The 23457-nt window shown below is 35.6% G+C and overlaps 7 protein-coding genes across 10 annotated transcripts in view; 4 read left to right on the top strand and 3 right to left on the bottom strand.

Moving 5' to 3' along the window:
* LOC142987545 (hydrocephalus-inducing protein-like) overlaps positions 1-1416 on the top strand; it is a 33541-nt gene extending 32125 nt beyond the window's left edge. Inside the window, exons 73-76 of the mRNA XM_076136374.1 lie at positions 10-231; positions 695-840; positions 918-1098; positions 1167-1416. Coding sequence (XP_075992489.1) covers positions 10-231; positions 695-840; positions 918-1098; positions 1167-1304 — 687 coding nt within the window. The 3' untranslated portion in view covers positions 1305-1416. The remainder of the gene's footprint in view (positions 1-9; positions 232-694; positions 841-917; positions 1099-1166) is intronic.
* Positions 1415-5084, bottom strand: Noc2 (Nucleolar complex protein 2). The gene is made up of 6 exons (XM_076136376.1): positions 4925-5084; positions 4412-4641; positions 3993-4182; positions 2722-3551; positions 2424-2639; positions 1415-1973 (listed from the first exon to the last, which is right to left on the bottom strand). Exons 1-6 carry the CDS (start codon positions 4977-4979, stop codon positions 1431-1433), a joined length of 2064 nt encoding a protein of 687 aa, XP_075992491.1. The 5' UTR covers positions 4980-5084; the 3' UTR covers positions 1415-1430.
* Positions 5085-5296: 212 nt separating this feature from the next.
* LOC142987549 (growth hormone-inducible transmembrane protein-like) lies at positions 5297-8340 on the top strand. 4 transcript variants are annotated; one of them, XM_076136379.1, is made up of 8 exons: positions 5297-5439; positions 5676-5873; positions 5996-6101; positions 6262-6403; positions 6717-6892; positions 7403-7563; positions 7728-7860; positions 8065-8340. In XM_076136379.1, the coding sequence occupies exons 2-8, from the start codon at positions 5684-5686 to the stop codon at positions 8150-8152; spliced, it is 996 nt and encodes a 331-aa protein (XP_075992494.1). In that variant the 5' UTR covers positions 5297-5439; positions 5676-5683; the 3' UTR covers positions 8153-8340. The 4 variants fall into 4 exon arrangements, with proteins under 4 accessions (XP_075992494.1, XP_075992492.1, XP_075992493.1 ...); XM_076136377.1 differs by having other exon boundaries at positions 5350-5534; XM_076136378.1 differs by having other exon boundaries at positions 5350-5538.
* A 630-nt stretch (positions 8341-8970) lies between these two features.
* On the bottom strand, positions 8971-14974 carry LOC142987546 (uncharacterized). The gene is made up of 7 exons (XM_076136375.1): positions 14766-14974; positions 14191-14396; positions 13684-13906; positions 12519-12700; positions 12140-12278; positions 11921-12051; positions 8971-11816 (listed from the first exon to the last, which is right to left on the bottom strand). The coding sequence occupies exons 1-7, from the start codon at positions 14805-14807 to the stop codon at positions 9521-9523; spliced, it is 3219 nt and encodes a 1072-aa protein (XP_075992490.1). The 5' UTR covers positions 14808-14974; the 3' UTR covers positions 8971-9520.
* A 290-nt stretch (positions 14975-15264) lies between these two features.
* LOC142987544 (general transcription factor IIF subunit 2-like) lies at positions 15265-18013 on the top strand. The gene is made up of 4 exons (XM_076136373.1): positions 15265-15808; positions 16277-16488; positions 17113-17238; positions 17611-18013. The coding sequence occupies exons 1-4, from the start codon at positions 15499-15501 to the stop codon at positions 17779-17781; spliced, it is 819 nt and encodes a 272-aa protein (XP_075992488.1). The 5' UTR covers positions 15265-15498; the 3' UTR covers positions 17782-18013.
* A 235-nt stretch (positions 18014-18248) lies between these two features.
* On the top strand, positions 18249-20154 carry LOC142986912 (general transcription factor IIF subunit 2-like). The gene is made up of 4 exons (XM_076135519.1): positions 18249-18783; positions 19255-19460; positions 19715-19843; positions 19915-20154. Exons 1-4 carry the CDS (start codon positions 18474-18476, stop codon positions 20119-20121), a joined length of 852 nt encoding a protein of 283 aa, XP_075991634.1. The 5' UTR covers positions 18249-18473; the 3' UTR covers positions 20122-20154.
* Positions 20155-20694: 540 nt separating this feature from the next.
* LOC142986899 (tetraspanin-7-like) lies at positions 20695-23259 on the bottom strand. The gene is made up of 5 exons (XM_076135518.1): positions 23084-23259; positions 22255-22443; positions 21931-22092; positions 21422-21550; positions 20695-21080 (listed from the first exon to the last, which is right to left on the bottom strand). Exons 1-5 carry the CDS (start codon positions 23159-23161, stop codon positions 20925-20927), a joined length of 714 nt encoding a protein of 237 aa, XP_075991633.1. The 5' UTR covers positions 23162-23259; the 3' UTR covers positions 20695-20924.
* Between the last annotated feature and the right edge of the window lie 198 nt (positions 23260-23457).

Here is a 23457-nt window from a genome sequence, read left to right as displayed (position 1 = left end):
TGATTACAGGCAGTCTTAAACATGACATATTCACCTCTCGTGGTCGGCGAAACTGAAGAATATTTGGAGGTAACCAATTACCTAGTGGGCACCTATTTGTACAAAATAGTAATGAAGTGTTTGCCTGCCAAAGAAAAGGTTTTGGAGTTCACTACTGCACTTGGAACTATTATTCCGATACGTCTTCGAGTTCAAAATAAGACTGAAAATAGAACAGAATTCATTTGCGAGGTAGGTACTTTTACCTCTAACTTTAGGTACCTACTTGTAATTCGTGTTTTATGTATACTACTTATTGGTTTGGCAAACGGTCGTGTAAATTATTGTTCATTTACCTACAGTTTCTCAGAAATTTAGGACAAGCTCCAATCTTGGCTTTTGCAATTTCTGGTAGTTCTTTCTACGTTTTCTAACATCCTGATTCTTGAGTATCATCTTTCTTAATGAGGGTGGGGGGGTTATACATATATCCACATTTCTTTAAATAACATGGGCAAGATTATTTACCCTGTATTTTTTTTTTAACAGAAATTCCTAATAAACATATCCGGACATGGGGTATTTAACAAAGGTCTTCACATCTGTATCTGTAATCACATAGATAACCTACCACGGAAACTGCAGTTTTGTGTCAGTTTTCTTTGTTCTCCTATTGTTAGTCCGCTTTTATTTACCATGGATGTATGTTTCACAGGTATCTCATGATTCTATACAAGCCGACACGGATTATTCATTGGGTCCTTTCGAGAAGGGAAAGTTCCTTGTATGGTTTGAACCTACGCAGCTTGGCGTTCAAATTAGTAAAGTTTCCTTTAATTCTCTCGTAGCTGGAGAATTTGTGTAAGTTCATCTAACTTTCTATTAAGTATTATCAGTAAATAGACTAGATATGATAAATTAATCTGTTTTATGAGCAGATTTAATATACATGGAAAAGGTAAACGACCAAAACCACAAGGACCCTACGAAATAAAATCTGGAGGATTTGTTTATATTCCGTTCAAGAATGTGTTTAACGAGAATGCCACGTTCCAAATAAATGTGGACAGGCACGAGTTTTACGTCAAGTCAATGTTTGAAACCATTAGATCAAAAAAGGTAAGTAAACCAGGAAATTCGTAGATTAGTTAATTAGTAAGTATTTAGTCTTCTAATTTACTTTACAGGAAATGAAAATATGCGTATATATGATAGACCCGACCGATATGTGGGTTGAAATGCCTACAGGTACTCTCACTATTGAGACATATGAACCATCACTGCCTAAAGTGAGCTGGACTTACTTCCTGCAAGGCGTTCCATGAATTACTATTTTTACTAGTATTAATTTTCTTATTCCCAAATGTTAACTGATTCCTGTTAACTTAATTTAATGATATTTTTATTTGGAATATATTAATGAAAGATATTTTGATACTCAATGTATTTTATTACCAGTCATTGACACTTAATTCTTGTACAATATCATCCTTATCCTCTATAACACTGTCATCGTGTTCAGTTACCTTCTTTTTGATCACCTTTTTCTTCTCTTTCTTCTTAGGCTTTTTGACCTTCGGTGCGGGAGTGTCGTCGTCCTCGTCCATTTTAAAGTGATCATTTTCATCTTCGTCGTCTGAGGGGAACAGCACCATTGGTCCCTTGTTCACAGGTTTGGCGCCATCAGCGTCGTCCGATATCTTAGGTCTCTTAATCTTGGGCAGCTCTCCAGCTATCTCGTCATTCTTGGTGACCTTCTTACGTTTTTGTATCTTGTTTATCTTACTCCAGTTCTCGTAGAACGTTAATAGAGGAGTGCCTTTCGTCTTAATACTCGTCTCCCACGCTGCAATCATTTTGTCCTCGCCCAAAGAAAAGCTTACTTTGGCTCTTTCACGTTCAATGAATTTTGAATTTTCTTCAATTTTATCGAGCAATTGACGCATTTTTTTGGTGTAGTTCGAAACTGAACATGTTTTCATGAATTGTTTTAGCTGCAATAATTGAATTCTTTTGTCAGGATAACTTTCGTATGGTTTTAGTAAATTATGTTAGTAATAAGGACCTTAGATATTATTATATAGTTAGTTTACCGTTTCGCACAACGATGTTAAGTCTTCGTCTTAGTTAAATATTTATGTAAATTACGTGCGACCAGCGGTTTGACAAAATGTCGTCAAAAACACTTTTTTGACAAGTTGATTTCCAAACTTCCACAGTTAATTATTGTAGTTGTTATTTGGCTAAAGTAAACAAGGTAAATTTTAACTGTTCTAATAACTAAATCTAAGTGTTGCCAATTGGGACTTCAATTAAATTTAAGATTTGGTCAGGTCATTTGTCAATACTTTTTCTTAGACCAGAATTATAAAACTAACAGGAATAATATATCATTCTGTAGGTATTATAAAAAAAAAATAAGAAGTACATAATATGTTACATACTTGGATGACAGCCAAAAGTGCAATATCTGGAAAAGCAATGGTGTGTGACTCATTTGCTGTATATTCCAACAGTAATCCATAAAGTCTCTCTATGACGGAGTCTTTAAAGCCATTTTCCATCAGCTGAGACTTAGCCAATCGCAGAATACAAGAGAAATCCAATGGCTTCATAGAAACCTTCTTATGCTTCTTGTTGAAGTCATATTTTGTTAAAACCTAAAAATTATAAACAAGTAATTACTTTCCACTCTCTCTATTGAATAATCTAATTTTAATGCATAAAAAATGTTATATTTACCTCTGTAAGGAATGGTAACACAGGTACAAAGGTGTTGGACTCTTTTGATAGATTTATTAATATCTCAACACAGTGGAATCTCAATGGGTAGTACTGATGTGTTGGCACCAACTTTATTGTGTTAGTGATGATCATCACTAGAGGATACACCAGTGGCTGCAGTTGAGGCTTGTTTGACGTACTTCCTAATAAATCAGCCCATAAATGTAGTGAATTCACAAACTGCCAGTTGTAAACAGCTTGTCTGTTCTCAATTTTCTGCACAACAATAGCATTCCTCAAATGAATAGCCAACTGTCTAATGTACAAGAACACATGCTGATATGAAACATTAAGGTCTAATGTAAACATTTCCACCAGTGATCTTCTCATGAAATTGATCCCAGGCCATGTAGAAGGGCTGACAAATTTGCAGTTTTTAACATAGGTCAAGTACATGGCCTTTAATACCAGATCAAGAAGAGCGGATTGCTGATTCCTGGTTATCCTCAGTATACACAAGAAGGCCAGTACTCTCACAGTTTCTTCACCGGTGCTCCAGAATGTGAGCAGTTTCTTCAGAGCTTGCTTTGCTATTCTTATAAAGCAAGCAACATAAATAGACATTTGATGCAAATGTTTGAGCAGCACTGTTAAAATATTCTCTGACGTCACTCCACTCAAAAGCTTAAGTAAGTCACTAAGGTAAGCTATTAACTGTGGCTTGATTTTAATGAAATGCTTGCACTTCTGAGGGTCTTTGCCAGACTGTTCAATGCCTAAATATTTTCGAATAGCACCAGGCAAGTACAGAACACACATCTGAATTACAGCATTAAAGACAGATGAACCTGAAACAATGTTAGATATACAGATTCAAGAATTCATTGACATCTCTGTGGTTTCAATGATTGATAAAATAGTAGTAGGGTGTATGATAGGTGATTAGGATATTAAACATGGGAAAGATATGCTAATGGCAGAATATTCAAACAATACTCAATTTTAAACGATGCTCAAAGAGACAAGGCATCATGATACTTATGTGTAACTAGTTGACCTGTGCAGCTCCGCTCACGCTTTCTTGTTTTTAATTAATACTGCACATTTTTACACCTTCTCTCGACTTCCACAAATAATTCAAGACTAAAATTAGCTACATAGGGCCAGCCGTTCTCGAGTTTTAGAGAGACTAACGAAACAGCAATTCATTTTTATATATATAGATAGATATAAAATTAAGTGATAACAAAAGGTACATACATTGTATAATTTTAAATGCAATTTCTCACCTTCAACTTTATATTCTCCCTCAGTAGTGGCTCCATCTTCACTTGTGGCTCTCAACATAGCAGCATTAAAAGCTTTAATAACTGTGCTTAGTGTGGAAAGTTTCACTTTAGATTCACTCTGAAGCTCGGCCTGCCATTGAGCCACCATTTTGAGAGTAATCTTTCCATGAACTGGTTTGGCATCTTCATCCTGAAATATAAATTTATTAAAAAAAAAGGTTATGGTACTAACATTAGTGGACATGAACAATAATGTCCTCCAACCAGTGATAGGTCAGGCTCAGAGGCACAGAGATCTACAATCACAACTTCCTGACTCTGAGCAATCTTTAAAAATTCTTAACGGAAAAACTCAAAAGACTTATTGCCCCAACCCAGGATTCGAACCCGAGCCTTTCTGTGCTGCAGGTGCAACTAACCTCAAAATCACTCTCATCACTGTCACCCTGGAGGGAGCCAGGCTTGTGCACTTTATCATCTTCTTCATCATCATCATCTTCTTTACCCGACGCTTCATCACCAGATTCAACATCAAAATTCAGTAAGTTCTCATCATTTTCCTCTAAAAACGTGTAGAAGTCTGGATCAATCTTTTTGAGCTTTTCTAAAGATTTTTTGTGAGTTTCTGCATCTAGCTCCTCTTCTGAATCTGTAACAATTTTATCAAAATAAATATGTATTCTGAGTTTTGTATGTAGTTAAAAAGAACATTGATTGATGGTTATTGATAGCCTAACTCTCAAAATCAAAATATGAAAATTTTAGACCTAAGCAATCTCTTTGTTGCGAAACGCTGATGAACTAAATATAAACCTTTAATTTGGTTGTATAGAATCTTTGTTAAGTGTAAAATAAAACAGGAGACATACATTTACTAAGAATCGTGCTAATAAAATTTCAAATATCGGCAATCGGTATTTCGGTAAACTAACCTGAGTTTTCTGGAGTTTCCACCGGAGCTTTATTCCTCTTCATTTTGGTTGTCATATTGTATTAGCAATTAACAATAAATGCAACGAACTTAATCAGTTTTAGCACCCCACGTGCTTTTGAACTTGTGCGATTTGTTTACGACACATGACAATTGGTTTGGCAGTTGACACTTGACAGATGTAAAATTGATAGATAGGTACTTGTCAGTGCATTAAACAAAAACAGAAATTCAAAAATAGATGAGTTGAGTAAGTATACGGGTATAATAAATATATTTAAATTAATGAATTGATTGATTTGCAAGTTATTTGTAACGTAATCTAAATTGTTCATTATTTAAATACAGCTATTAGAAATTTAAATATTTCTGAAGTATTGTTCTGGTCACACTATATCCCACAGGCTAAAAATTGATTTTTAATTTCCAGAAAACTGTAGAAAATCCAACCTCAAGCAAAATACAGTGCAGTGCAGGAGATTTCATTCGTTTTCGTCATCGCACCCATTGCTACCGGTGATTATTGATATTTAAAACGCAGTTTCATTTAACATTTTCCATACATTTGGCTTCTATTTCTAAGTGATATTACAGTAATCGTAACGTCAAATGTAAGTATGTATTCAATTTTACATTGTATGGGAATATAAATAAAAGTAATTCTCCTAAGACTTTGTTTTCATAATCATTTGAGTTTTGCAGTAATATGTAAACATAAACACTTATTCAGTATTACATTTATTTCGTTGTAGATTGCATCATGCTGTCCCGTATGTGCGTAGCGCGTTCTGCGTTCAACATTTCTCAAACTCTGAGGGCTCCAGTGCCGCAAAGATTCGTACCTAAAAATTATGCCGTCAGAAACTATGCTCGAGAGCCTCGTACACGCGTCGGAACTCGCCCCTCACCTACATTATGGGAGAGGCTTATGGCGCCTGCTGGACCAAACGGTATGCCGGTGTTTTTCTTATTGTTTTCCTTCCAATATTATTCTATCCTAACCAAAAAAAACCTATTATAGGTAGGTATTATCTACAGATTTTGATGTTTAACCTACTTGTGAATTTTTCAGCTTTTAGCTTAGGAAAGGGTGCTCTGGCTGGAGCTTCGGCAGTGGGACTTGTAGCACTCTGCTACTATGGTACATCTGCAAAACCTGGCACATTAGCAGAATCACAGTAAGTTAATAAACAAATCCAACTACCAAGACTGACAATTTTAACACCCCACTTCTAATTCTAAGAAAATAAATTATTGCCAGTTACTCTCAATAGACACAGTTATTATTATTTGTATTTTGTTACTCCTCGTAAACACATTTTATGACTTATGTTTCAGCCTCTGGCCACAATATGTGAAGGACCGCATCAGGACTACCTACGCATATATTGCTGGTTCTCTGGTCATCACTGCTGGTAGTGCTGTCACTGTATTCAGAACTCCTGCACTGCTCAACCTCGTAGCAAGAAATGGATGGATGGTAAATTAATACATAACTAATGGATGTTCAATTAAAGTGATTAATACCATACTGCTGAATATTAAGTTGCCATGTGTTCTGAACAGTAAACTCCATGCTATATGGAGTAGTCTGGACCATGTTACATGCATAATAATTCCTATTTATTAAATTTATCAGAATGATGAATTGCAATAGATAATCGAAAGTACATATTAGATTATTATTATTATTCATTTTCATTAATGACCTTGAAATGTCGACCTGATAAGATTTCCAATATAGTAATAATATTCTAGCAACATAACTAATTAAAAATGTCTTCTTCTTTCAGTCTATTCTAATGACACTGGGCCTGATGATAGGCTCTGGCATGGTGGTTCGCAGTATGGACTATAAACCTGGCCTAGGAGCTAAACAACTGGCATGGATTGTACACACTGGAATCATGGGAGCTGTCATTGCACCAATCTGCTTCCTTGGTGGACCAGTATTGACACGTGCCGCATGGTATGTACTTAAATGAAAACTTCACATAGGACAATGTTTATTTCAGTCTTGACACAGACACAGTCCAGCGGGCTTATCACGTATCTCAGTCGACAGCTAGTGTATGTCAAATTGATGGTCATTATTCAGTACATTGCTGCTTTGACGTAACATGCTAATAACAGTATTCTAAGGGAGAAAACAATGTACAGGGTAGTGTCTTTCAAATATTTGACAACTGAGATACGTGATAGCCCCCCTGATGCTCAATCAACCCATGTTGTCACTCATATTGATGTAACTTTAACTATAAATAAATACAACTTTATATACAACATTAGGTTCAAATACTTAAACAACACTGACTTGAATTTCTGTAAATATATTAAGGGAGCAGTCACTTCTACATGGAACCCAGTTATTTACTTATACATAGTGCCCAGTTGAAGCTCATAGCACTGATAAGTTCAAGTGGTTACTGCGTAAGAATATTATTAGAAAGCTGCTATACTAGTTATTTTTGTTGTTCAGGTACACAGCAGGCGTTGTTGGAGGTCTGAGTACCATTGCGATCTGCGCTCCGTCGGGTGAATTCTTGAATATGCGCGCGCCACTTGCGATGGGCTTGGGCGCTGTTTTCGCTGCCTCTCTCGCCGGCATGTTCCTACCTCCTACCACTGCACTTGGAGCAGGTATAGCAATTAAATTGAGTCTTTACTACATACTTAGATACATAAAATCACGCCTTCTTCCTACATGGGTAGGCAGAGATTAAAGAACCAATCTTTATTATAATTGTTGATAGATCCGTAATGATAGGCTACCATCCTTTAACTAATCTTTTTATGTTTTTCAGGATTGTATTCCTTCAGCATGTATGGTGGTCTTATAATCTTCAGCGGTTTCCTCCTGTACGACACACAAGCGATCATCAGACGCGCAGAGATGCATCCCGCGTATGGAGTAAGGCCTTACGATCCGATTGACTCGTAAGTAATCAATGTGATATTATCACATTATAATGGATCTAAGAATCTACTGCTATAAAACTATTTTTAGATTAAATAGATTTGTATGACTGGACCACTTATTATCTTCTTAAATGTTTTTGTGGAATAATTATTCTTATTTTTATATAAATACTAGCAAGCAACAGATAATATAAAATAGTAAGTAACAATATATAATTGCAGAGCTATTTCGGTGTACCTGGACATCCTGAACATCTTCATGCGAATGGCTATGATCCTGTCTGGAGGTGGTGGTAACAAGAGAAAGTAAACCAGTAACCAAAACAAGCAGTGGTTAAGAAAACTAAATTAAAAAGTGTAAAGTAGACACCATTGAAAATCTCGATATCTTCGACTGAGACGAAAGACACTCAAAGAATGTGATATTTGTTGTTTAGTCAGTAAGATAGTGAAATGTAGACATAAGGCGTCAATAAATTAACCAGTATTTAGAGACAATTTGTCTTTTATTTTCCCTGTGGACAACCCGTCTTTCAACATGAATGAAAAGAAGACCTAGAGCCAAGCTTGCACAGTTGAAATGTGTTTTCTAATTCATTTGAAAGTATGTACATACATTCTCACATTTTTGAGTTTATCAAAGACAATAGTCAAATGAACTCCTAAGTGACCATGACTCATTGTTTGTGGACTAATAGCAGTTACTAAATTGATGTTTTCATAAAAAGCAAAATTGAAAATTTCTCTATACAGATTTCTAAGCAGACTGTACAATCGAGAAATATACGATCTGCAATATCCGCTACATGTGTTTAAAGTTTACGATTATTTATTACTAGCTAATTACCAAGTCTTACAGTATTAGAAAAGGGAAAATAACGACATTATTGACTAGTCTGAATGATTGTTTATTTACAATACTAAATCGTAGCATTCCACAAACTGTATTCAATGAATTGCATAATGGAGACGAGTTTATTGGTTATAACAATAATAAGTACAAGTATAAATGCATAGGCCGGAAAGCAAATTCAATATTGCATTTTATTAAAAAGACTAGAATTCTTTCATACATCAGAGCATGGATGCAACAATAATACCATTAAGAAATAAAAAAGTTAATAAATATAAGCTAAAAATAATGTAAAATCTTTAATTTATTGTCATAAAATAAGCAATAAGAAAAATAAAATATCACAATCATTTATCAAATAAAGGCTCTTTGGAATTGTCATTAAAATATACAATATTAAGAACTACACATACACATAGATACACAAAATATTTAACTTGCTTGATAAACTGTTTGATAGAGAAGAATATAAATATAATGAATAGAAGATATTACAAGTTTGAAATTTTGCATTATAGTCGATAAATTTAATACAGTGCAGTACAGTCAGCACAAATTAATAGCAGCTCTTCAAATTATTTATTGTGTAACCTGGTTCAGTCACAAAGTACTGTCCAACTGTGATATACTTGCTACTCAATAAAGCTGGACGCGAGATTAAAATTATTAGACATTATAGATACCTTACAGAAAATTGGGATTAAATATCTTGTTACTAACATAGTAATACTTATGCTACTGGTGTTTTAATACATAATATTATAATGACCAAAATTATAACTTATGAGCAATATAATTATTATAAGAGATCTTCCCGTCATAGTATTAAGTAGTAACATCGCCAGTCTTATGTGCTTGCTGCTTCAAATAAATCGCATACATTTGTCGCGCCTGGTTCAATACCCTGTTCACATTGTGTTTGCGAACCATTTTGTCAAAATGCATCGCGAGTTCGTTATAATCCATACGATTTCTCATGATGTAGTCTCTATGTTGTAGTAAAACAGTCAAACATAGGAACATCAAGAAAGGATTGCCGCCACCGAACACAGTGGGTGGTGGGAGACTGGTCACGCTGCTCTTGGTCGACCCCTCGCTCGTCACCGATGATACACTTGCAGTTTTTTGAATTGGGGGTTTGAATGCTTCGTATTTCTTCTGAAAACTGTTTATAGTTGACGCAACACTGTGTAAATTTGATTGTTTGGCATTTAGAAGAGACTCACAATTTCTTTTTGCGTTTTCTAATTCCTGTGACATGCTAGAGAAGAATTTTTGAGACCTTGAAGTGTTATTGTTCTGTCCCATATTATTTTTCGTATTTTGCAAGTTTGGATCCAGTACATCTTTTTCCGAAGATTCTGATTCACTGGAATGTGTATTAGATTGTTTAGTATCTCGGTATAATTCCTGGGGTTCTAGTGATTGATTTTTTCTCAACAGTCTTATCGGAGTGACAGACTTTTTTCCCGAATGCTCCTCAAATATTTCCCCGGTATCCCCATCGAAATCTAATTCGGCCTGTTCATCGGGCGTCTGGGGGCAGCTGGCGGTGGTTCGCGTCGTGGGTGTATTTCTATGCAACGGATTCTCCCATAAATAGATATCTTCAGCGCTTCTTGCGTTCGACCTGCCGGTCTCAAGTAAAGGCGACTTCTTTACAGTTTCTAAAAACTCTGGTACCGATGGTCGTACTTCCGTGATATCCTGCTTAATTTCAGTACAGTCATGCGTCGGTTTGTCATCAGTACTAGTTGAGTCTGAGGGCGAGTCACACATCATGCTACACCTGTTTATATACGATGGCCCAAAAACTTGGCGATCTAAATGTTCCAGTTCAAGTCTTAGTTCTCTCGTCATAGACGTCGTCATGGGATAGTACTCCTGTGAGTCATCAGGACTGCTTCCGTCGTTTGTGTCCGAATAAATGTTCTTGTTCAGTTTATTTGCTTTATCAGTCTTGGTATTGTGTAAATTTACATCGTCCATTGATGTTTTGGTGAGAGTTATTCTTGGACATTCCTTTGGAGAGGTTTTCTCCATAACAGAATGGGTTCTTTGTAATTTTTCTTGAGTAACGGCACCTACTTTACTTCCTGTCGCAAAATTTAAGAACTCGTTCAAGTTTTTGATCATTTTAACTTTAGGTTTGCTGGTGGAGTCTATACTAACAGTGTCGTCGAGTTTATCCAGAGAAGAGAAGAATTTATTGTTGTGTACAGAGATCTTGTCTCTTAATAGTCTTATTTGATTGCCTAGAGGTGTGTCTTTAGCATCACCGTGCGATGTTCCGTTCATCAAATTACCAGTGCTGGACCACGCTCCGTGCGTGTCCTGAGTTTGTTGTGCTTTCTCATGTTCCGGCACACTTTTCATACTTCTTCCTCGGTGAAATTTAGATTCTTTAGGTGAAATACTATTTTCTTTATTCTTGTCGGTCTCATATCTATCTAACTTATGTTTTTGTAGCTGCAGAGCGGCATCATCTAAACTCTGAAATTCCTTGGAATGTCGAAGAGAAGAATTAGTTACAACTTTACGTGTTGCATTTTCGTCGAGGCTATGGTTCATCGGTTTGCAGGTACCAAGTTTGGGTGCCTTTACGTGTGCCAGACTGAAACTTGAACTCTGTCGTCTTATCGCACATACTTTAGTGTAAGCATTCTCCCGCGGCGCTTTAATCAGTGGACTCAATGGCGGAGGATCGTCGTCTACTTCTATAGACGGATCGAATTCTTTTTCTTTTAAAGACAGTTCTATTGTAGGAGTCTTTTGCGGTAACGACGCCCATAGAACCTCGAGCATCCTAAGAGCGTCGTCGAATGCGAATTCGCGTTTCATTTCTAGCAGTAACCATCGATAGCAGAAAAGTAAATCGTCAGCTTGTTGTGATTTAAGATAGTTGTAGAAGTCCGGGTCATAAACTTGAAGGGATTCGGTGAGATGTGAAAATTTGAGCGTCATAGCTTCACCGTCAAGCAGAAAATTGGGATATAAACGTGTCATTAGAGCACAGAGACAAATGTACGCGTGAGCCTCGTCACCCATCGTCACTAATAGCGGGGACGCTAAGTCGGACATGCCCTGGCAATAACTTACAGTCGGATGATTTAATGCGTACCTGAACAAACAAGACACCCCAATTAGTAGGTACTAATCTCCATAAAGTAAAGTAACGCAATAAAGACTTTATTAGAGTAATATTACTGTGTCAAAGCAACTTACGTCGTTAATATATTGAAGAGAGATGCGATGTTCTGATTGTCGTCACTGCCCGCATAGAAATTATGATGCCTGTCAGTTCTTAACACATCTTTCCGAACCATGCCCGTCACATAGGCTAAGTCAGGATTTACCTGTAAATAAGATCATTGATTGTTATACTATTCCTCAACTGTCTAAGGGAGGTATTGAAATGATGTTATAAAATAAGTATGTACCCACCATTCCCTTCTGAATACAATCTTTCCACCGAGCTCTAAGCCCATAATATTCATTTGCCTTCTTTTTGATATAGTCCATCCTTTCCTTGCCTGTCATACCATCAGGGTATACATTTAGTATGTGCTTCCAAACAACTTTCCTAGAAATAGAGCAACATGAATATATTTTCTGCCAAACTATTAGTTTTACCTTTCTATTATATCTGCGAAATATTCGACAGTGAAAAATACATCAAACTATAACAAAACTAAGTTATTATGTCATTTATTACGTTGAAGTAAAGAAGTCTATGATTAAATTCATATGATGTTAAATTAAGGAATCTATTAAGTATATTTACTGTATACTCATAAAAAAATAATCTATGTATCATACAAACCTCAGGCTTGGATCAATTCCCCCACAATAGATGACTTCTCTCAGTTTGGAGGTGTTAGTGATTTGTCCAACAGTATCCAGGAATGCTCTAAACTCAATGTCACTGAGTGGCGGGCGCGGCGCCGTGTTTGGGTCCTCATACAGGTTCAATGCTCTTGATACCATGTTAAATGTTTTTTCAACCTTGAAACAAAATAATCATGTTATCATTACAACATATAAAAGTTATTCATTCATAATTTTATACCCTTGGTTTATTATTAATATGTATCAGACCGGAAGGGATGTTAAATGTTATCAGTTAACACAAACATTTGAGAAAAATATTGTACTGGGTTCTATGTAAAACATTGATGATAATCATGTAATAATTGAGTTATTTACTATATATCAGAAAAAGTAATACTCCTTCTCTTTATATTAGCCATGCCTTGGACTTTGAAGCTGTAAGCTGCGCGTCCACTGCGACGGAATGGGAGCGTACAAACCGTTTTTTTTTACTTTGTATTAATTTCTATGGTACTGCATCCGCTGAATCGGAAGTTAGGCGTCCTAGAAATTAATACAAAAGATCAGATCCTTATGGTCAGTACGCTCCGATGCCAACGTAGTGGACGCAACGCTTTAGTTAGCTAAATAGGAAACGAAATACAAAGATAGATTGTCTATGACCTTAGCAAATACAAAGAAACAACAAATTCTTGTAGTAATTTAGCCTTCACAAATTAAAACGAAAGTGTTTAGTGTTATTTATACTGAGGTAAATCAGTGAATCATACAATCATATTATGTTTATGCATTAATCTATTCTGTAAAGAGAGAGCAAGAATGAATTTTTCGATTGTGAAAATTATTATGTAGCTTTACTAATTGCAAAGTTATTTTTTTATATCAGATGGGTCTAGATAGACTATAATATGTACAACATACATACATATATTACGTGGAAATAAGACCAAGCTGTATGATGCTAGAGTAAAGATAATACTAAGATGCACAATGTGTATTATGGACAGTCAAAATTTTTAAGGTCACAATATATTATTTTACTGACATTTTGATTGAATTGCATAAGATCTATTATGTATTTTAGTATTATGTGTAGATGCCACAACAGTTATTTTTTTTTAAATACCAGCGATGTTGATATATAAAACTTAAATTACCTGGTTCATGATCATTCCTTGGAGTCCAGTCTGTGTCTCTTGTTTCTCAAGCTGTTGTTGTGCAGGGGCTACAGTTGGTTCTTTGTAATTTTGGTTCACTAAAGGAGTTGTGGGGCTCACACTCGGTGGCTCCCAATCTTCTGATGCTTCCGCAAAAGGCTTCATATCCACCTTCAACTGCACACATGGCTCTGATCTCTGTGTTAGAGCTATATTATGTGCCCTAGAAGAAAAAGCAAATGTAATAGACTAGTAATCATGTGGTTTTAGTTTCGATTCCTGGGTTGGGTAAAGTTCTATTAGTCTTTCACAATTGATATTACAATATTTATCAATAGCAGCCCAGAGTTTGGCAATGTGCCTGATAAATAGCAATAGGCTAGCTGATAGATGGCCATATGTAGGGTATTTTCAATACACCCCTGCCACAAACTTTTTGGTATAAAGGTGTAATACCTATGTATTTGAAATTTCAAATAAAACATTTTATCATACAAATAAACTCACTTAAGAAAAGCAGCATCCAAGTCCCAGTCAGATAACAAAGGTAAGTAGATTTCTTGTCCATATTCATCGACACTCCTGTATGAGAGTGTAAAGTCAGATTTTATGTCAAATGCTTTCACTAAAATGCTTTGCAATACTTCCAAAGAAGTTATCTGAGGATCCACTGAAAACTTCCTTAATTCTGGCTGCAGCTTGCCTTCACATTTCTAAAAAAAAAATAGGGTATCTTGTGAGAACCTCTAGAAATATCTACAAAAAAATAATTTATTATAATGAGAACGACCAGACTTTACAGTTACTGAAAGTAAATTTACAGTTAATGTTGCTTTCCATAAAACATTCCGTAATTCGGTTCCATACAGTGAGCTTTTGTGACATACTTACATATTCTTAGTGGAAATCCCTAGTATTGATTACTGATACAGATGTAAATATGAAACTCCTATTGTAAACTATTTTATTCATTCAAAAATCATTCAACGGCAGTAGGTAACAATTTAAAAATGACGTTTTTATTCAGTCGAACAGATGTTTCAAGCTTATTCAGAAAAATAATTGACCAACACAATACGAACCTTGACTTTCACTCTAACTGCCTCTTTGCTGTAGCCGAACATGATTTCTCATTACTCTGTTACTTTATTCGATGAATTTTGTTATGAAATGCAATAATAACTGTTGAACATCTTGAATATACACTGAGAACGACAAATTAATCTAAATTGAACGAAACTGAAACACTTTCTAACAAAACTCTAACTTGACAAGAGTGGCATTTACAAAAACATTGACAAAGGATTTATGATTGGGCCGATTTCTGAACTTTAAATATTTTATCATCGACAAAGTACTAAAAGTAAAAATAGTTTTAGTTTTTTTTATTAGTGCTCTCTCTGGTGACGATCTCTCATAACCGAGGATGCATGCATGGCAAAGCTTGAATATGAATAGAGTAAAGTAAAAAAGTACCTATTATCCTTTCATCCACCAAACTATCATTATTCGTCTGCATTAGTCTGCAAGTACCAACACTGTCTTATATCTCTTGGCAATTATTATCATTTAATGTCATTAATGTCAGACTCAGACATCAGCATGTGTCAGAAAGTTTTTCTGTTTGTCCATTTTTTATTTTATTTTTGTGACATGACAGTATTTACTACTACGTTATTTTAACTGTTATCAACCTTATTTATTCATAAATTGCTATTACATACACGTTTGCTGAGAAGTGAAATTGAATTTAGAACTTAAAAACTATTCGCTAGATTAATATTAATAAAAAAAGAAATCGTTTAGTGGATCAAAATGAGTGCTCCAAGTAACCCAGCACCACACATCGACCGTGAGTTGGATTTGTCCAATACCGGGAGAGGAGTTTGGCTTGTGAAAGTGCCTAAGTATATAGCTAATAAATGGGAGAAGGCACAGGGAAACATCGAAGTGGGCAAGTTGAAGATATCTCGCGCGCCGGGACAGCGTGCGCAGGTGCAGCTGTCGCTGTCGGAGGCCGTGCTGTGTCTCAAAGACGCAGGGGAACAGAACATACCGAAGGAACACCGTCTGGACGTATCCAATGTCACCAGGCAGTCCTTAGGAGTCTTCTCTCATGCGATCCGTATGTCCTTATCATTATTGTTTATATATTATATATTCTAAACTTTAACCAAATAATTATATATATATTCGCTTAGCCTTTGTTCCAAACTATGTTGGAGTCGGCTTCCAGTCTCAACGGATGCAGCTGGATACCAGTGTTTTACATGGAGCGACTGCCTATCTGACCTCCACAACCCAGATACTTAGGTATTAACACGATACCCTTCGGTAAGACTGTTTGTCAGACTTTCAAGCTTCTGATTACTGTTAACGACTGTCAAAGATCTTCGAAATGACAGCCGGGACCCACAATTTAACGTGCCTTCCGAAACACGGAGGAACTCGATATGTCTTAGATGGTCACCCATCCACGGAACAACCTCGGCAAGCGTAGCTTAACCTCAGAGATCGATCCGCGCGGCTGTTGTGAACTAAGCCACGAGCTCCTCTTTAACCAAATAATTAATAACAATTAATTTTTTTACAGCTAATAATTCTGATGCTGTTATACCTGAGTCTGAGAAGCTGTTTATGGAAGGAAGGATTGTACAGAAACTAGAATGCAGACCATATGCAGACACTACATACTACAAATTGAAATCTGAGTCTATAAGAAAAGCATCCATGCCTCAAAGACAAGTGCAGCAACTGGACAGAATAGTGCAGAACTTCAAGCCTGTATCTGATCATAAGAACAATGTAAGTCATGATCTATTAATAAGTTTTGTGACTTCTTGATCAATCAAACATTTAAATAATTAATAAATAAACATTTCTGACAAATTTGAGAGCCTTGGCATGCACAATTTATCTAGATTATAATTAAAACTTTTATGCTTTTCCAAGATAAAAGATCTGTTAAACAAGCCACTACCAGCTGCATAAGCATATGGGATATTGATGTTCTAAATTTTGTAGCCGCAAACCTTGCGTACAAGACTATAACTTTAGGGTGATTTAGGATTTGGATGTATTTAGGCCATGTTAAATTATCAGTATATACCTAGTTAGCTTGAGAATATGACTAATTCAGCTTGGCCACATAAAGGAAGCCCCCCTTTTTGGACACCTGCCCCCTTTTGTATATAAAATAGATTCAGTGCCCCCTTGTACTCTATACTTCTGTAGGTAAAGTTTATGTGTTTTTGTTATTTATCATTTGTCTTTGGGCCCACTACCACCCTTTACAAAATGCGTCAACACCCACTAGGGGGCAGTATCACCCTCTTTGGAAACCTATTTTAAAGATTGTTGTACTTAGTTATGCTGTTTGATATTTTTAACTATAATACAATCATATCATAACATTATTATATGTTACAGATTGACTATCTCAAGAAGAAGACAGCAGAGGGTAAGAAAGCCAGAGATGACAAGGAGGCTGTCCTCAATATGTTGTTTGCTGCCTTTGAAAAACATCAGTATTATAACATCAAAGACTTACAAAAGGTAATAGTTTAGAAACATATATCTGTGTTGGATTAAATAAAAAAATGTTGGGTTCTAGACTAACTTAAATGAAAGTAAATCATTATAAAATTTCATATAAATGAATGTAGCCCAAAAATACTTATTGGGGGGAAGATAGATAATTTCTTTTGCCTTTTAGAAGTAGTCCTTGTTTTATTATTACTTTTAACATAGATTAGTTAATTGTAAACAAATAAGGTATGTCAACTTGAATATTTCATGAATCATGTTCAAAAGTGTATATACATGTACGTATTATAGAACAGACTCTGTTTCCTTTATATAAAGATGGCAGTGTGAGTTATTCAAAGATATTTTCGTGAAAAATACTCATTGATTATTTTGTTTCAGATCACCAAACAACCAATTGTTTATCTCAAAGAGATTTTGAAAGAAGTGTGTAATTATAACTTGAAGAATCCTCACAAGAACATGTGGGAACTGAAGCCAGAATACAGACATTATAAACAAGAACAAACAGCTGAATCAAAAGATGACAAAAATAGTTCAGATAGTGACTGAAGACAACAGGGTTGAACAATTTGTTAGGACAATGAAATTAAAATGGGTCTTTTTCTAAGAATAATTAATTATATTTGTTATTGCAAGAAGCCCAAACCTTTTATTTTCTTAGATCCCCATTAATTTGTTAGTTTCCGATTGTTAATTAAGTTAATCTCATTGTAAATATACATAATAGAACTGTATATTCTGACACTTACTTTTATCAGATAATAAAAATATTTGAAGTAAATTATTTTATTTATTTTGAAACCATTACAATAGTGCTGATGGTTGTATGATTAAACAGGTAGCCTGCAAATGTTATTACGCGAGTACGATAGATACAGGTAGACAGAATTACTTTAGCTATTAGTACAGAATTAAGCATCAATATGTGAATCATGTGATAAGTGGATAAGGATAAGATAACTAGTCATTGTTTTATTCGAATTCTACTAGTCTCTTCATGTCATAACACGCCTTGTTGTGTTTTGATTGTGTGGCAAGTTTTTTGTCTATCACTAGTGTTAGTAAAGTTATATCAGTCGTCCTGTTAACACGAACTATGATTTAAAGCTATATTTAATTTCCGAAAAATACTTTCTAATTCACTGTGTATCTACGAGTACCTACATATCAGAAAGCCATTATTATTTAATTAGCGATCAAAAAGAGCTCAAGTTAAAAAAAAAATCTCGTAGTGAATAAAAATGAGTGATTCTAATAACCGAGCACCACACATCGACCGTGAGTTGGATTTGTCCAATACTGGGAGAGGAGCTTGGCTTGTGAAAGTGCCTAAGTATATAGCAAATAAATGGGAGAAGGCACAGGGGAACATCGAAGTGGGCAAGTTGAAGATATCACGCGCGCCGGGACAGCGTGCGCAGGTGCAGCTGTCGCTGTCGGAGGCTGTGCTGTGTCTGAAAGACGCAGGGGAGCAGAACATACCGAAGGAACACCATCTTGATGTGACCAATGTTTCCAAGCAATCCTTAGGAGTATTTTCACAAGTGATCAGTACGTAACTTCCTTGTCTTTCTCGCGGCTGTGCTTTTGACTTTTCTTATTAGTAATGATTTATTTAGGATAGATATTATATGTAAAACTTTCGCATTTATCACATTAAATTAGCCAGTTTAATTGACTGTGATAAAATCATAATTCCTACACTTATTCTGTACTGGCGTTGCAGCGGTGGTGCCATCCTGTGTAGTGCCCGTGATTTGAGTTTTATTCATAAAGTTTAATCGTTTCATCGGCTATTTCCAACATAAAAAAATAAACAAATTACAAATTATACTTAATCCGAACAGATCAATATCAAACCATTTAAGTATTAACAAGAAAAAAGCGTAAAAATACGTGCTTTTAATGCTATTATTACTTCTTTGTTTAGACACTTTATGGTCTTAGTTGAATAACATACTAAACTAGATAAAAACATATTGTATGAATCAGACTAACTTATTAAAAAAATCCTTTTATTAGGTACACCTTCCAGTATCGAAGCTGAAGTACCTAAATCTGGGAAGCTCTATATGGAGGGAGGGATTATACGGAAACTAGAATGTAGAGTAAAGGAAGACACAAAATATAATAACTTAAAATCAGAGACCATTAAAGACGTGGATTCATCTCCACAAGTGCCGAAACTGCCCCGTTCTCGTAGTTTAAACACAATCATCAGCTGTTCTGTAAGTGACGGATTAAAATCTATGGTCAATAAAATGAATGATATTGTGCTTTATATTTAAGTGCAACTTTTTTAAAAGCTTATGTCGGCGGGATTCGAACTCATGACTATTTGATCGTACTTCCATCCGCCAGTGGGCAATTGCCAGCAATACCTTCTTAATCAATCTATCAGTGGGATATTGATACAGCATGTTATAACATTCGTTTTTAACATTTTTACAAAGTTTATAGAACAACTATTGTATTTTTATAGCTTGGTGCCTCTGGGTATAGGAAGACTGCCACGGACATAAGGTCCAGATACGACAAGGAGGCAATACGGAATATGTTGTTTGCTGCGTTTCAGAAACATCAGTGTTATAACATCAAAGATTTACAAAAGGTAGTAGGTTCACATCTGTGGTCGTTGGTATAAAATAACAAAAAAAAAACTTTAATGAAAAAATGTTTCAGATCACAAGGCAACCAATTTTTTACCTCAAAGAGATTTTGAAAGAAGTGTGTAATTTTAACTTGAAGAATCCTCACAAAAACATGTGGGTACTGAAGCCAGAATACAGACAACATAAAAAAGATCAAACAGCTGAATCAAAGGTTGACAATAATAGTTCTGATGGAGAGTCAGTCATGGTAGAAATTGACTCGCCTATCAGTACCTAATTGTTTTTATTTATGTATCATTAAAATTAAAGTTCCTACCTAAAAATTACCTCTTGCATTGTTTTCTTTAAAAGGTTACGATTTTTTTATAGGTCGTTTTAATATTTTATCTCGTCTTTTAGAAATCATTTCATTTATAATTTCACTCTAAATTGCGAACCTGAGAAAAATACTGTGACTAAAGGAGAAAATCGTATTAGAAAATACATAAGTACCTAGTTACTACTAGTTAGGGTACCTATAGCAGTGTCGTGTTAATTTTGATGAATTGCAGATCTATACTAATATTATAAAGCTGAAGAGTTTGTTTGTTTGATTGTTTGTTTGTTTGTTTGTTTGTTTGTTTGTTTGAACGCGCTAATCTCAGGAACTACTGGTCCGATTTGAAAAATTCTTTCACTGCTAGATAGCCCATTTATCGAGGAAGGCTATAGGCTATATATTATCACGCTACGATCATTAGGAGCGGAGTAGTAACGAAAAATGTTACAAAAACGGGGAAAATTATTACCCATTCTCTTAGGTGATGCAAGCGAAGTTGCGCGGGTCAGCTAGTAACCAATAAATGAAATATAAGGTCCTTGCTTCAAGTTTAATAACATTTAAATAAAATATTGCTATGTCTTTTTATAAAGAATACATAGTTACTTGATATAATTTTCTTTTAATTTAATAATTATAATAATTGAAATATTTAAACATCGATAGGTATAATGCAAGTCCAATAGGAATAGCGTCAGTCGAAAGGTACAGATAAATTGGAGATTCAAATACGTATGAGCAGATCAGTCGTTCTCAGGTTGTTAGTTGACGGCGTCGTATTTAGATTTCTTGATGTAGCTGGCGAGGAAACAAGACAACACTGTGCCGACGAGCGGAAGGAATGCTGTGCCAATCGCTATCCCAACCAGTATGTCTATGTTGTTCTCCAAATATTCCGAAATCACCTCATAGCAGCCCTGTAAGAAAATATTTTAACTTAAAACGTATTTTCATTTAGGCTCTTGGTTTCGAAAGAGAAGAAGACGCGCTACGACGAGATGATAAAGCATAGTATTATATTTGTGTTAAGTAAGACCGTCCTGCGGGACAACTAACTTGATGGGGGGCGCGATCTCGACGGATTAGGCGCATCCAATTTTACATAACATACACGTATCAGCGCCAGGGCTGGTTTGTGGGTCTCGTACACGGTAATGTGGAAGGTACCCACCTTTTTCATTGACCCTTGGAATGTCTATGAACTATCTAGATAAACAGTGACTAAGAATTTACGAGTACACAGTATAATTAAACTTACGCGTTGGTAGACCTCGCTGTAATTAGCCGTGACGCAGTTCTTCGACTCATGGCAGCACGAGATAGGGATCACCTTTTGCGGTGACAGTCGCATCCAGTCCGTGTAGTTAGATACGCCACAGCAGTGCAACTGTTACACACACGCGTGACCACTATTTATTAATTGCTTGCCATTATACTAATAAGTAGTTTAACTTAACTTAACTTAATCTGTTTAAGACAATATTTCGAGGCTACTAAATTCAGAGTGTGAGAGACTCTGTTTTATTTTTGGGCCGTAAGGACTATTGAGAGTAGCAGGTGCAGACAGTCTCAAATTTTGGGAACGTCTATTTATAAGACTGCCTGCACCTACTAGACTGATTGAGTCCAAATTCGGGACTGAAAAGATAATAATGTATAGATATAGATATCTATGCCGTTGGGATACGAGACAAACTCATTAAAGCTCTTGTATGCGTATCACGTATCTCAGATGGTGACTCATGTTTAACTAAGAGAGGTGCTTACAGTTTCTTGTGCGAAGTCAAAGTTTGTTTTGTGCATACTGTTTGTGGAGATGGTCTGCGTGAGTCCGTCGCGGAGGCTCTTGGCAAAGGTGTCCCGGTAACAGGCCACTGCGGCGCCCACGCCAGCGTCCATCATGAAGATACATGCCAAGAAACCACCATACTGGAAACATAAGCATTCATTAATGATAGCTATTGATATTCCGATGATTCCCGGTTCGGTGAATACAGGTTATTTTGGCTACTCGTCACACTGTTGGAAAACGGGGCAAATCGTATAAGTACGTAATCAATTAGATTATAAGTAATTAATCACAAATCTTACTATGTAAAGAAGCACCGGTTGTCCCTTGATGATACAGGAGAAAGCTATGGAACTGACGAGCACAATGAGGCAAGCGATACCGATCATTACATGCGGCGCCGTTCCCGAAAATTCTGGTGATAACTCCATGTACTTGTGCAGATCAAACTCAGCCCATAATCCCACGATTAGAAGAAGCAATCCCGTCAGCTGGAAATAAAAAAATGGAGTAAAACATTGCTCCTAAGTACAAACTTTGGTGGCACATTAGGGCATTAATATTTAATTCACGTTTAACGCACCTACTACCTACAAGATAGTTTCACTTAAGTTTCTATTGAATAAAAGTGAATTTTAAGCGAACGGGCACCTTTATTTATATCTCTATACGTTATATGTATATAACTTACTCTCAAAAAAGGTAAAATGGTAAGGTAAGGATAAAACGTCTATCTGGAAATTTGTATGCAGGTAATTAGATAGACTAGTATTCATGGAAATATAATGAACCAGAGGTAGCACCTAATAATACTTATTATGACGAAAAAATAACAGAACGTACCGTCCTTATTCCTATGATTATCTATTTGTGCCTTGGATCCTCCTTGTTAACCCTAATTATTGCAAAAGAGTTGAGTGTTTTAAATGATTCAAAACAAGCTTTATTTAACTTTACGCATAACAGCTGTTGAACGCCCATGGTAAAAAACGCCGTAAATAAGTAGGTACAATTGATTTTACTACAGCGTTATTATGAAGCTATATAATATTTATGTATCAATATTTTACTTTGAGCAATTTTACCAGGAAAATAATAAAATATAAAGAGAAAATACAACATGAAGCTTACCCAAAACACGATGTTGAAAACGAAAAGGAATGTCTTGAGACAAGCTATCACTGCCACGTTTTTAAATTGGTTACCCATTTTGTTTTAATAAACTTCTGCTACTAAATACAGAGCAATTCAGTCAGTTTTTGTGAACCATATTTACGTTGTTGGAGACACTACTGAGCAATGATTGCCCCCGGCCAGGGAAGGGAAGCTTTGCGCATGCGTAACAAAATTGGCGTCCTAGTTTGTTTGTAAATACATTTAATATTGTAGAGCTACTTGTAGGTAGGTAGGTACCTATATCCTACAGGAGTCTTTTCGTGATCCTTATCAAGCTATAACTTTTTTGTTTATTTAATCTATTTGTTTAAGAAAAAGATTCGTTTTCT

This window comes from Anticarsia gemmatalis, chromosome 3, assembly GCF_050436995.1.
Source record: "Anticarsia gemmatalis isolate Benzon Research Colony breed Stoneville strain chromosome 3, ilAntGemm2 primary, whole genome shotgun sequence".
NCBI classification, from domain to species: domain Eukaryota; kingdom Metazoa; phylum Arthropoda; class Insecta; order Lepidoptera; family Erebidae; genus Anticarsia; species Anticarsia gemmatalis.
The sequence above is the reverse complement of the archived record's forward strand: the minus strand, read 5'-3'. Positions and strand labels throughout refer to the sequence as shown.